Source organism: Heteronotia binoei, unplaced genomic scaffold, assembly GCF_032191835.1.
Source record: "Heteronotia binoei isolate CCM8104 ecotype False Entrance Well unplaced genomic scaffold, APGP_CSIRO_Hbin_v1 ptg000814l, whole genome shotgun sequence".
NCBI lineage: Eukaryota > Metazoa > Chordata > Lepidosauria > Squamata > Gekkonidae > Heteronotia > Heteronotia binoei.
Genome location: NW_026800105.1, coordinates 185,258 through 198,635, shown reverse-complemented (window position 1 = coordinate 198,635; position 13,378 = coordinate 185,258). Strand labels below are relative to the sequence as shown.

At 44.6% G+C, this 13,378-nt stretch overlaps 1 protein-coding gene across 1 annotated transcript in view; it reads right to left on the bottom strand.

The window, feature by feature from the left end:
* The window catches only part of LOC132590822 (glycogen phosphorylase, brain form), a 61,631-nt gene that overhangs the window by 28,804 nt on the left and 19,449 nt on the right, over nucleotides 1-13,378 (bottom strand). The window contains exons 3-5 of the mRNA XM_060263754.1: nucleotides 4,721-4,799; nucleotides 3,858-3,961; nucleotides 2,424-2,555 (exon numbers count right to left, since the gene is read on the bottom strand). Coding sequence (XP_060119737.1) covers nucleotides 2,424-2,555; nucleotides 3,858-3,961; nucleotides 4,721-4,799 — 315 coding nt within the window. The remainder of the gene's footprint in view (nucleotides 1-2,423; nucleotides 2,556-3,857; nucleotides 3,962-4,720; nucleotides 4,800-13,378) is intronic.

Genomic DNA, 13,378 nt, shown 5'->3' with positions numbered 1-13,378 from the left:
CTGTTACAACAAAAATTGGAGGAGGTCGTTAAAGAAAGTATGGTTAAGTGGGCACAGAACCTGAGGCACAATATACAGTTAGATCAGTGGGAACTACTGTGGACAACAAATATGAAAATAACAAAATGAATAGCATTTAAGGAAAACCTTTACAAAATGTTTTATAGATGGCACTTAATGCCCAATAGCTAGGATGTACCCAGGTATGTCAAACATATGTTGGAAATGCTGTAGCAAGGAGGGGTCGTTCTACTACATGTGATGGTCATATAGGAAAGCAAAAATATATTGGGTTATGAAACATAGTTCGATTCAAAAGATATGTAGCATATTCTTCCAGTATTTTGCATATTGCATCCTTGCAGTCGTTAGTATATGAATGCACAGCTGTCTCATTGTGGAATGCCTTCTCCCAAAACATCAGGGCCTTGCAGGACCTGCCACAGTTCCACAAGGCCTGTAAGACCGAACTTTTCAAACTCTCCTTAAATGGATAGGGGGAGTGGCTATTACCTTCAGCATTGACAATCTCACTGAATTAATATAATGGAAATCAGAAGCTTGCCATCTCGGATTTTTAATATATACGGAAATGTTTTTATATATCTAATTTTAATATGTTTGTAAATTGCTAATGTTTTTAGACTGTTGTTAGCCGCCCTGAGCCTGTCGGGGGAGGGCAGGATATAAATCTGATAAATAAAAGGCATTACATGGTTTTTGAATTTTGCTATGGGCCAACATGACAACCCATTTTTTTGTCTGCATCTCAAAATGCACTTCAGAGGCATAAGTGGAATGTGATACAGGTTGCTAAAATCACACTAGAGAAAGCTGTTTTGAAAACTTTCCAACATGCCCTAGATAATTCTTCTCAAGTGCTGACTAGCTGCATACTGCTTCAAATCTAACATTCAAACATTCTTTGGAAGAAAGTGATTTGCAATCCAGAAAAAAAAAATTCATCTTTCTTCATCATATGGGATGTTAAAAAGAGGGGGGACACACACCCATTTCAGGCCAGGGTGTGGAGGCATTTTTGTCTTCATCCACCAGGACACCTATTTGATATTCATATTTTTTTTCTTTAAAGTGCTATAACAACATGGGGTGCATGCATCAGGATAATAACAGCAACAATTTGTCTGGAAGGACTAAAGCTATCAAATCCCTCAGGTTGTAAGAAAGAGTTAAAAGATTAGTTGGTTGTTAGGGGAGGGACGGTGGCTCAGTGGTAGAGCATCTGCTTGGGAAGCAGAAGGTCCCAGGTTCAATCCCCGGCATCTCCAAAAAAGGGTCCAGGCAAACAGGTGTGAAAAACCTCAGCTTGAGACCCTGGAGAGCCGCTGCCAGTCTGAGAAGACAATACTGACTTTGATGGAACAAGGGTCTGATTCAGTATAAGGCAGCTTCATATGTTCATGATCTCCCAGTTTGGGAAGGACGGTGGCTCAGTGGTAGAGCATCTGCTTGGTAAGCAGAAAGTTCCAGGTTCGATCCCCGGCATCTCCAACTAAAAGGGGTCCAGGCAAATAGGTGTGAAAAATCACAGCTTGAGGCTCTGGAAGGGCACTGCCAGTCTGAGTAAGCAAGACTGACTTTGATGGACCCAGGGGGGTCTGATTCAGTAGAAGGCAGCTTCATATGTTTCATATGCACTCTCTTGCAGAAAGTATTTATCTATTTAATGGGGGAGGGACGGTGGCTCAGTGGTAGAGCATCTGCTTGGGAAGCAGAAGGTCCCAGGTTCAATCCCTGGCATCTCCAAAAAAGGGTCCAGGCAAAAAAGGTGTGAAAAACCTCAGCTTGAGACCCTGGAGAGCCGCTGCCAGTCTGAGAAGACAATACTGACTTTGATGGACCAAGGGTCTGATTCAGTATAAGGAGGCTTCATATGTTCATTTTGAGGACTTAATAAAGAGTTATTCAAGTCTAGCTTTGGATGTCCTGTTGTGTGGAGACAATCCCCTTCCACTACCAATAAAGCTTAAACAGAATTGACTCTGGGCAACTCAGCCCCCTGTGTACCACAATACCATGTTTTCACCAGGGGTTGTTGTTCAGTAAGTCATACTCCAGGCTTAACTGTGACTTTTTGGAAAAGGTGTTAATTTAATTACAGACCAGAAGCAATATGTTCAAGAGACTAGCTGATGGGGAGTGGAAGGGGACAAAGGCATATCCTAAACATTTTGCTGCCTCCTGTAGAAAGGCTGACAATGCTAGAGAATCTCTTGTTACACTGTTATTTATTGCTTACTAGATTATTATGTATACTGAAATACATTTCAGAGAAAGTAGCTGGGTGGATGTGCAACATCGACAACTCCAACTAGCTCAGCTATGCTGCATTATACAAGTCCCTATGTGTGCTCCTCCATCTAAATTTGGATCTTCCCCCAAAGAACTTGATGATACTTCACCTGAGTATCAACCCATTTAATGCCATCCGGAGTGTGATCCACTCGGCCATAGAAGTGCACAGGGAGCATGTACTCTGGGCGGGCTTTTTCCCAAGGATTGCCATAACGTAGCCAATCATCAGCTTCTTCCACCTTACAACAAAGAAGCAGAATGTTCTTTCGTTAGCAAGTTATCTTCACACAAAGGGTTTCCAGCACTGCTACATACAGAGATCTTTTCCAGCCAATGGTAAAATTAAAATTTTAAAAGCCAGTCCCCAAGCTAACTGTGGGGCAAGCCAGCCCCCTTTCCCTTGTCCTGCCATGTGCCCTTGTGGACAGTTTCACCCTTCAGGAATTCACCACAGCCTGCCCCCCTGACCAGTCTATATCCCACACCATATCATTAGAAAAATGGCATCCAGAATAGGGATACAGATAAGGAGAAAGGCACAGTAATGGTTGGGAAGCAGGCATAGGCTTAAAAAGGCCTACAGTTGGATTCAAGCTGCAACCTAGATACCAGATGCAGTCTTTTCAAACTCCCCAGCAACACTAGAGAGAAGTCAGCTGTGACACCGCTTGCCCACTCCTCTCTGCAGTCTCTTGTCCACTGCACCTCCCATAGGTGTGAGACACACTTTGATGTAAGAGAGGTCAGTTCTAGAAGGGATGCCTCAACTCTCTTTAAATTTCCTCCTAAGGTAAGAGACTTTTCTGGTGCCCATGTTACGAGATGGTAACTTTAAGCAGCTTTGGGGGCTTGGCATAACTTTCAAAATATCTGTTGAGGAAGAAACCCCTAGGCAGTGATTATGTCTTGTTGTTTAGAAAGGGGAATTTTGTCCTTTCCTGGCAAATTAAATGACCCACATTGGCTGTACATCCTATAAGCTTATCTTCTCTACTACTACATCCTATAAGCTTATCTTCTCTACTACTACATCCTATAAGCTTATCTTCTCTACTACCTGCTCACCAACACAGCAGTTTTGTATGCAGAAAGTTCCAGATTTAGTCCCAAACATCTCTGCTTCCAAGGATCTCAGTTAGTAGAGCAGGGAAAGATCTTTGAACTTAGAACTCCTGCCAGTTAGAACAGTCAGTATTGGGCTAAATGAACTCAGGGTAAAAATTTTCTTATCACAGATCAAAAATCTTTGATCTTTGCATGGGCACTGCTTGCTCACTCTCATCAGCCAAGTTTGTAGAGTTCCAGGCTTGGTAGGTATAGTTTCTTCCAAAATGCCCTCACTTTGCTCCACTGTGTACCCCTTAGGCACCAGGGAGGGCTGGAACAAAGAGATGTCTTTTCCAAAAGTGCCCAGACAGCTTCTACCATGACAGCAAAACGTCTACCTGCACAGCCCTCTCCTGAACATGGTGTCTCTAGGAGCAAATAAAATCCAAGTCAGAAACAGAATAAAAAGAATTGTAGTTCTTTCACCAACATACCTGCCAGCCATCAACAATCTTCTGATTAAAAATTCCAAATTCATAGCGGATACCATAGCCATAGGCTGCAAGTCCTAGTGTTGCCATAGAATCCAGAAAGCAAGCTAAAATGGCAAATTTTTGTTAACAGTCAAATAAGTAGATTTTTTTTTTAAAAGCAGCTATCACCCATGTGACCCTATGGATGAGTGGTTACTAAAAACATCAAATAAAGCATCTAGAGCTTTCAAGCACATTTGTATCCCACCCATCTGCTGAATAAAAAAAATCAGCCCTCTAGGTAGCTAACAATACAAAAATATGAGAAAATTATATATTCAAGTATAAAAAAAGACCAAATTAGAATACAGAAAATAAAACATAGCAACAGAAGCAAAATAAACAAAGAACTAACAATGTAGGTAACAAAAAACAACAATCAATAGCATGGAAACCACAAATAAGATTGCCCTCAGCAGGAAAAAAATGAAATAATGAAGCGCAAGAAGTAGACTTAAAACAAATTAAGGCTATGGTATGCATTGTCTCCTGGAGGAAGGGCACACAGCAAAGCCAAGCCTGCATGTGTCATTCCCACCACAAAATTCAAAATACACATTTTATTGCTTGAACTCACGAAGGAGAAGTAATTTTCTCCAGGCCAATTTGGCCAGGGATCCTGAAGACGTTTGGGTTTTTTTGCCATTTTCAGGGCATGGAGCAGGGATCACTGGGGATGTATGGGGGGGGGGGGTATTTGCGAAGTTCCTGCATTGTGCAGGAGGCTGAACTAGATGACCCTGTAGGTCCCTTCTAACACTATGATTCAAAGTGCATAACAATACTAGCAGGACTTTGGAGTACTGACCAAAATCACAACTCACCTGCTAGACGCCCCAGACCTCCATTGCCAAGGCCAGCATCTTCCTCAATCTCTTCCAGCTCTTCCAGGTCCAGTCCAAGCTATTTTGAAGAGCAAATGTGGCACAGTATTACTGTTCATCTCACCACCCAGCAGAGCACCAAAACTGTTTCATTCCTGAATAACTCCCCTAGAGAAATCTATTGTACTCTATTAATAATAATGCCTTTTTACTGGAGCAGGATTTTATTTTTTGAAACTACTTTGCTGTTCTGCATTTTTGCCACAGGGAATGAAAATATTAAAAAAAGACTTCTACCAATGAAAGGTATGATTTCATTTCTTGAAGTGTTGTTAGACCATACTTCAGAGAAATAACAGATTAAACACACACACAACCAGTTACATCAAAGTCAGCCAATGCTTAATTTTCTTTTGAGGGGCTGGCTAAACAATATTTCAGAGAGTAGCTGTGTTGGTCTGTAGGAGAGCAGTGAGATACAAGTCCCATAGCTCCTAAGAGACCTACAAGATTTTTAGGGTACAAGATTCTGAGAGTCAAAGCCCCCTTTGTCAGATACCCTCAGAACTTTGACTCTCGAAAGCTTATACCCTGAAAATCTTGTTGGTGTCTGAGGTGCCACTGGACAACAATCTACCCGATTATGAGACCCCCAAGGAACTTGGCTCTGACCTGGATAGACCAGGCAAGCCAGCTCTCATCAAATCTCGCAAGCTAAGCAGGATCGGGTCTGGCAAGTACTTAGATGGGAGACCTCCTTGGAATATCAGAGCCAGGGGGAAGGCAGGCTTTATTCAGCCATCTCTCTGAATATCCTCCAGGCTCCCCAGTAGGGGCCAGTCACCAGAGGTGACTTCTAGATGCACACACACACAGGCACACAAAAATACCAGAGAGAGAGAGACAGACAGACAGACTGACTCCAAGGAATTTGGGAAAGAGTAACCTTTGTGATCCTGGTTAGGTTAAATGCTTGTTCCAAGACCAACCAGAAAACTCTGGCACTCTGCTGGGATTTGAACCTGGATCTTTCCATTACACATTCAACATTGTGAGGGGGGGGATAAACAGGATTAAAAAATGTAGGTATTGAAGCAGAGAAATAACAAGGTCCGCAGACTTACTGGGTTGAAGCGAGGTTTTTACTTTATGACACCAGAACACAGTCGGGCATGGGCCCCCAAAATGACTGAGTTAAAATCATTCTACATACAGACCGTTTTATTCACACAGGAATCCAATAGGTGCAGGCACACAGGTGTATCTGATTCAATATTCTCTACCCCCTTTTAACTTCTAGTACTTTTCCATTCCTTTATCAGCTCCAGCAAGAAGATTTTCTGAGGCCCCTTTGTTATCTAATACACATCCAGAGGCCTCAATGAGGTCACTGTCTCTTATCTACTATAAAACCTTGAATTCACACCCACTTGGGGCTGTCTGTGCTTCTAACGAAGGATTGTATCAGACATCCTAGTTCTGAAGGCAGAAGCATGCTTTTATTCATTAACATAGGGGTATTCATTAATTATTCAGGGGTCCCCCTTCAGTACCTACTATATTGTAAGACTTGTACTATTCGGCATTCCTCAAATGGGGGGGAGGGGAAAATGACGCCAATCCAGGTATTTCCAGTATTAGAACACAATGTATGTGCAGATGCAGTGCAAATAAAGACTGCTGTTTTAAAACAGGATCCACATTGTTTACTTCATTTGATTTTTTTCTCCTGATACTTTTCAGCAGTATCTGACAGCAGACTAGAAATAACCAAATAATAATAATAATAGTTACAGAATCTACTGTTTATTGCCATTGCTTCTTCCAGCTATTTAAAGCTTCACAATGCCATTTCTCGTAATTAGTTTGAAATTGAGCTTCACAGACAACAGAGCGACTTGCCATTGTTTTTCTACTATGAACATCCTAGACTTGAACATCTCCCCAAAAGAATACCTTAGCTTTAGTCCCATCTTGCAAGAAAGGTCTGCATCTTCATGAGCTTAGCCATCTGTTGCTTTTCCAGACTGTTATAAGATAGTTGTCCAAGGCAAAAACACAATGGCAGCTCTGCCAAAAGGACTGGAATTCATGACTCATGCTGCTTTCAGCAATTAATATTAGAATAAACAACCCGAGCAGGTTGGACTCAAATTCAAGGAGGCAGTAAAAGATAACTGGGCTCTCCATTAATATATTTAATCTCCAGAGACAAGAAAAAAAGGAAAGGGAAAAAGGCAGAAAAGGCTGACATAAATCTGTTAAGTCATTTTTGGATTGTTTTGGTTGCTGTTTTGGTTTTGTAAGCCTCCTTAAGCCCCTGCTGATAGGTGTGCTAGAAATTTTGTAATAAATATATCAAAACTGGGATCAACACTTTAGTGCTGAACTGGAAACATCTAAGATGGTACTAGAAATAAGGAAGGAATTCCATGAATGAGAAGCTATGCTATGATGCGAGGGAAATCACATGCGGAGAATATTTTGCGAATATGGTTATGTTCAGTTCTGAAAATCTCAAATACTTCCAGTCTTACCTTCCCAAAACAGAGAGTTAATATATGAAGGGCAGCACAGAAATAAATTTTTTTATTTTATTTATTTTTATCTATCTGGGATTTATATCCCACCCTTCCCACCGACTGGCTCAGGGCGGCTTACAACATATATAAAACTAACATAAAAATAAATTACACTTTAAAATTAACATTTCATAATAAATAATTAAAATCCAACATTTGTTATAGATATACATATCGTTAAAAATCAGACAGCGGTCGTAAAGCTACACTCTATTCAAATTCAAATACTGATTTTTGTTGCAAATATATGGACTGAGCAGCAACTGTAAGTAACTGTCCAAATTGCTCATACAGGAATACAGATGCAATACTGCCCTTCATACATTACAATCCATGTTCCCTCTATGCAGAGTTAGTGTGTGCTAGCCCAGTTTTTTAGCCTCCAGCTCACATATTTTTGTCTTAGCTCTGGAAAAATGGCCCAGAGCAAACTAATTTATGCAGTAGCTGACAACTTTAATGCCAGTAGTTCACAAAATAGAACTTTTGTTCACAAGACTCCACAGCTTAGAGTATTGACTACAATATATATTTTTCATCATAAATAGGCAATCCACACCACTTGGGTGTAAAGATGGCTCCAGGCTACAGTAAGAGTGAAATTAACCATGAATTCTTCCAGTTGGCTCAGAACAGAAAATAAGAAGCAACTTAATGAACCAATTAGTAGCCAGGAAGTCTTGGAACAAATAATAATTTCAGTACTGATGGTTTCAGTGCCAAATATTATAAAACTTTTCAATCTCCCCTTCCCCCATTAATAATTGTAATTAGGAGGTGATGATATTGGATTTATACCCTTGCCCATCACTCTGAATCTCAGAGTCCCAGAGCGACTTACAATCTCCTTTACCTTCCTCCCCCACAGCAGACACCCTGTGAGGTAAGTGGGCCTGAGAGAGCTCTCACAGAAGCTGTCCTTTCAAGGATGGCTCTGCGAGAACTATGGCTATTACAGCAGCTGCAAATGGAGAAGTGGAGAATCAAACCTGGTTCTCCCAGATAAGAGTCTACACACTTAACCACTACACCAAACAAAAACATGTAGATCAGGGGTGTTCAAACTGTGGCTCAGGAGCCACATGTGGCTCTTTCACACGTATTGTGTGGCTCTCCAAGCCCCCACCACCCCATTCTCTTTTTAAATCACTTCTCAAGCCAAGCCAGCTGGCAGCTTGGGGAATGCAGTTAAAGTTGCTTTTTTTCCACCTCTCCTCCCATCTAACTTCCATCCTTCCATGTCTTGCAGCTCCCAAACATCTTATATTTATTCTATGTGGCTCTTACATTAAGCAAGTTTGGCCACCCCTGCTGTAGAGTAATATTTTGAAACTCTTAATACATAAGACAGGTCAAATGAGCTATCATGTATGGGAGCCGTTAAGCCTATATCATTGCCTAACAGACTATATGATTCTAGCACAACTATTAGTTCTGAGAATGAATCCATATCAGTAAATATTTTCATGTTCAAACAGGTTTTATAATATAAGTGGATGATTACTATAATTGATAATGCAACATTACATGACTCCCGAGTCCCATCAGCCTCATGTTTTATGGACACTGAAAATGAATTTGATATGGCAGAGTGGCCTTTGGCATGCAATCTTGTACATGGGTAGAAGAAGAAGAGTTGGTTTTTATACCCCACTTTTCTCTACCTTATGGAGTCTCAAAGTGGTTTACAATCTCCTTCCCTTCCTTTCATCACAGCAGACACCTTGTAAGGTAGATTGGGCTGAGAGAACTTTGACTGGCCCAAGGTCACCCAGCAGGCTTCATGTGGAAGAGTGGTTCTCCAGATTAGAACCCACCATTCTTAACCATTATACCACACTGGCTCTGGTACATATGTTCTACAAAGTACTACATGTGAGGGTTATGATTAATGTAAGTTTATCAAAAGAATTTAAGTTAACACACTGAACTTGTCAGTGTTGTTCACTGCTTCACTTTTATTTGCATTAACTCTTAGGAACTGCTACTAGAAGAAATCAGAAAAAATATTTCTGGGCAGGAAGAGATAAAATCTACTGAACTTTAATTTATTGTGTAGTAAAGTTACTTTCACTCTTTTATGTAACATTAAACAGATGAGATAACATTAAAAGCACAGACAAATATTATTCAAAAAGCAGGAAAATAAACTTTCCATAATTTCAGCTTTTCCTATTTATTTAGATCTCTATCCCGCCCTTCCCAAAAATTGGCTTTTCCTGTTTTTGCATCCTGAGGCTAGTTATGTGACCAGAGGTTCCACTTCCTTTGTACGTTGATCACACTGGAATTGATCCAACCAACTTTTCTGCTGATGAAAATGGGAGGGTCTCCTATGACTACCCAAAAAGGTTACGCTGGGGGAAATGGGCCCTGTATAAACCAGGGGCTATAATAAGGAGGGGAATAGGAAGGGACTGAGTAGAAAAGCTGGTTGACTTCAAAACAAAACCCTTCAGAACATTTGGTTGCATTGTCAACAACTGTATGCAGGTTTTTCCCTAGATTATAAAGTGACTATGAATAAATCTTGAATGAATGCAAATTTTAAAGTTGTACTAAAATGAAATAATGAAACTCTCAAATATCTGGGAATCTGAACTGGTCAAATTCAATCACAACCCAATATTAGTTTAAAATGAAACAAATTTAGAATGATGCGATAAGCTAAATTTGTCCTGCAGTTCAGTCCGAAGTAGAGTTACACCCTTCCAAGCCAAACTAAATTCAGAGGGCTCAGACAGGTATAACTCTGCTTAGGACTGCAACATCGGCCTGACCTAGAATACTGGTAGTCGTGATGTTTGCTATACCCAAGTTCTCCCCATTCTCCCTTGGCAGTGACTCTGCTAGAACTCAGGGCTGAGAGATCTGAAGCAACGGCATGATGCATTCTGAAAGTTCTTTCCGGAGCCTGCTTCAACCTCTTCAGGTGGGAGGAGGAGAGCTTGGAGGAGATTGATTGTCAACAGCTGACACTGGTGCCTGGAGAGTGATTGATGGGCCAGCTGCTGTTTGTTCAGTTGAGGAACTAGCTGGCAGCTCTTCCAGGTCTGTTAACCCTTCCAGCTCCTCCTCATCAGGGCTCATGACACTATCCCCCCCTGCAGGACCCCCCCACCACAGACAGGCCAGGCTGGTCAGGGTAGGCCATATGGAACTGCTGCACGGGATCAGGGGTGTGTAGGTTGTCCACGAGTTCCCATGAACGGTCCTTGGGGCCATAGCCTTCCCAGTCCACGAAATACTGGAGGTCCCCGCGGTGGATTCGGGAGTCCAGGAGCTGGTGGACCTCATATTCCTCCTCGTCATCAACCAGGACAGGAGGAGGCGCCGCTGGAGGTGGCGGTTGGCTAGGATCCAGTGGTGTAGCAGGAAAAGGAGGGACCAGTGGAAGACCAGGTGGATGTGGAGGGCGGGCGGCAGCTGTAGCCAGAAAGCAACGGAGTTGATTTGGTCTGTGATCAGGTAAGGCCCCACAAAGCAAGGGTCCAGCTTGCGAGACTGGACAGGCTGATGCAGGTAACAGGTGGAGAGCCAGACATGGTCCCCGGGCTTCAGTGGGGGCCCCACCTGTCGCTTTCTGTCGGTGTCTGTCTTGTAGGTCCCTTTAGCCTGTTGGAGCTGTTCTCGGAGCAAGTCCTGGAGAGCCTGTAATTTCTGCAGGTGCGCATCAGCAGCAAAGACTGCTGTGGGGGGCAGGACTGCGGGGAAGAAACAAAGGTGGTAACCATAGGTAGCGGCAAATGGGGTCTGTTGCGTGGACACATGTACGCCATTGTTGTAGACAAACTCGACCAGAGGGAGCAAGGTGGTCCAGTCATCCTGCTGGTAGCTGGTGTAACAACTTGGATATTGTTCCAGCATGGCATTGGTGTGTTCGGTCTGCCCATCCGTTTGGGGATGGTACACTGAGGACAAATGCACCTGGGTGCCTAAGCTGGAGTGTAGGGCTTGCCAGAATCGGAAGGTAAACTGGAAGCCTCAGTCTGAGATCAAGTGTGCCGGGAGCCCGTGCAGGTGAAAGACGTGCTGGAGGTAGAGCTGGACTGTTTCAGGAGCTGTGGGTGGCTTGGGACATGGAACAAAGTGAGCCATCTTGGTGAAGAGGTTCACCATCACCAGGATGAAAGTGTGCCCCTTGGACCTGGGGAGCTTGGTGATAAAGTCCAGGGAGATGGTGTCCCAGGATCCTGCAGGCGTGGGTAGGGGATGCAAAAGCCCTGGGGGCTTGGCCAGTACATCCTTGGCCCGCCGACAGACCTCACAGGAACTGACATAGTGAGTTATGTCAGCACGGACGCGAGGCCACCAGAACTCCCGTGTGAGCAGGTGCAGGGTCTTGTGTTGCCCAAAGTGCCCTGCAGGAGGTGAGTCATGTGTCAGGCGGGGCACATTGGCCCGGAGGGGCCTTGGAGGCACGTATAGGTGCCCACAGTGCAGGAGGAGACCTTGGCGGGTAGAAAGATCCCCAGCTGGGCCATCTTGCACTTCCAGGAGGCATTGCTGAGCCCAGGGGTCTTGGGCCTGGCTGGCCTGGATGTCTGCAGCCAAGGTCGAGCGAGTCATGGTGGCAGTGAAGACTGAGGGTGCAAGGATGAGCCCAGTTGAGTCTCCTCCGTTAGAGGCACAGCGTACTCCGGTTTTTGGGAGAGCGCATCCGCTTTCCAGTTCTGGTTCTGCGGGATGTAGGTAATCCGGAAGTCAAACCGGGAAAAGAAGAGGGATCACCGGATCTGACACTGGGTGAGGCGTCAAGCAGTCTGTAGCTCCAGGTTCTGGTGGTCAATCAGGACCTGGACAGGCTGGCGGACCCCTTCAAGGTGATGCCTCCAAACCTCGAAGGCGGTCTTGATGGCCAGGAGATCCCACTCCCAGATGGTGTAGTTGCGCTCTGCGAGCGTCAGCTCCCATGAGTAGTATGTGCAAGGTTGTAGCGGATGGGAGTGGTCCTCTTGCTGGGATAGCACTGCCCCGAGAGCCATGCTGGAGGCATCGGTCTCTACCGTGAACGGCAGCTGTGGGTCTGGGTAATGCAGGAGCGGCTCAATGGTGAAGCAGATTTTCAGGGTGGTGACGGCATGGTCTGCCTCTGGAGTCCAATGAAATGGCTCTTTGGGCCAGAGGAGCTGGGTCAGAGACATGTTTACGTCGGCACAGGCAGGGATGAACTGGCTATAATTGGAAAAGCCAAGGAACCGCTGTACGTCCTTGCGGTTCTGTGGCACCTACCAAGTCAGGACCGCCTTGACTTTGTTTGGGTCCATCCAAGTCCCATGGGGTGAGATAATGTGACCAAGGAACTCGACTGCTGTTAAGTCGAAGGTACACTTCTCTAGCTTGGTGTAGGGACCATGCTTGCGCAGGTGTTGCTGGACCTGGCGGATGTGGCCTGCGCACTGGGTGGGGCTTTGGGAATAACTTAAAATGTCATCTAAATAAATGATCACAAAGCGGTCGAGCAGGTCGCAAAAGATGTCATTCATCAGCCTTTGTAAGACGGCGGGGGCATTGGTCAGGCCAAAGGGGATCGTAAGGTACTTGAACTGGCCATAGTGGGTCCCGAAAGCCACCTTCCATTCGTCTCCTGCGCAGATCCGCACCAAGTTGTACGTGCCTCGGAGGTCTAGCTTGGTATAGACCTGGGCCCCCTTAAGGCGATCCAATAGTTCTGGGATCAGTGACAATGGGTAGCGGTCCCTGACGGTGATTTTGTTCAAGGCCTGGTAGTCATTGCAGGGCCGGAGCTCGCTGCCTTTCTTCTTGACAAAGAGAACAGGGGTGGACAGCAGGGATGTGGATGGCCAGATGAAACCCAGTTCCAAGTTTTTGGCGAGGAAGTCCTGCAGAGGAAGCTCTGGTTTGGACATGGGGTAGAGCCACCCCATGGGCAGGGGTGCCCCGGTACCAAATTGATGGCGCAGTCATAAGGCCGGTGTGGGGGGAGCTGGTCGGCCCCCTGTTCCTCAAAGACATCGGTCAAGTCTATGTAGGCCAGGGGAAGTAGAGGACCAACAGCCGGGGCGGCAGCAGCCAGGGTGGCCGACAGGGCCTGGTGAGGACAAGAGTCCTTGAA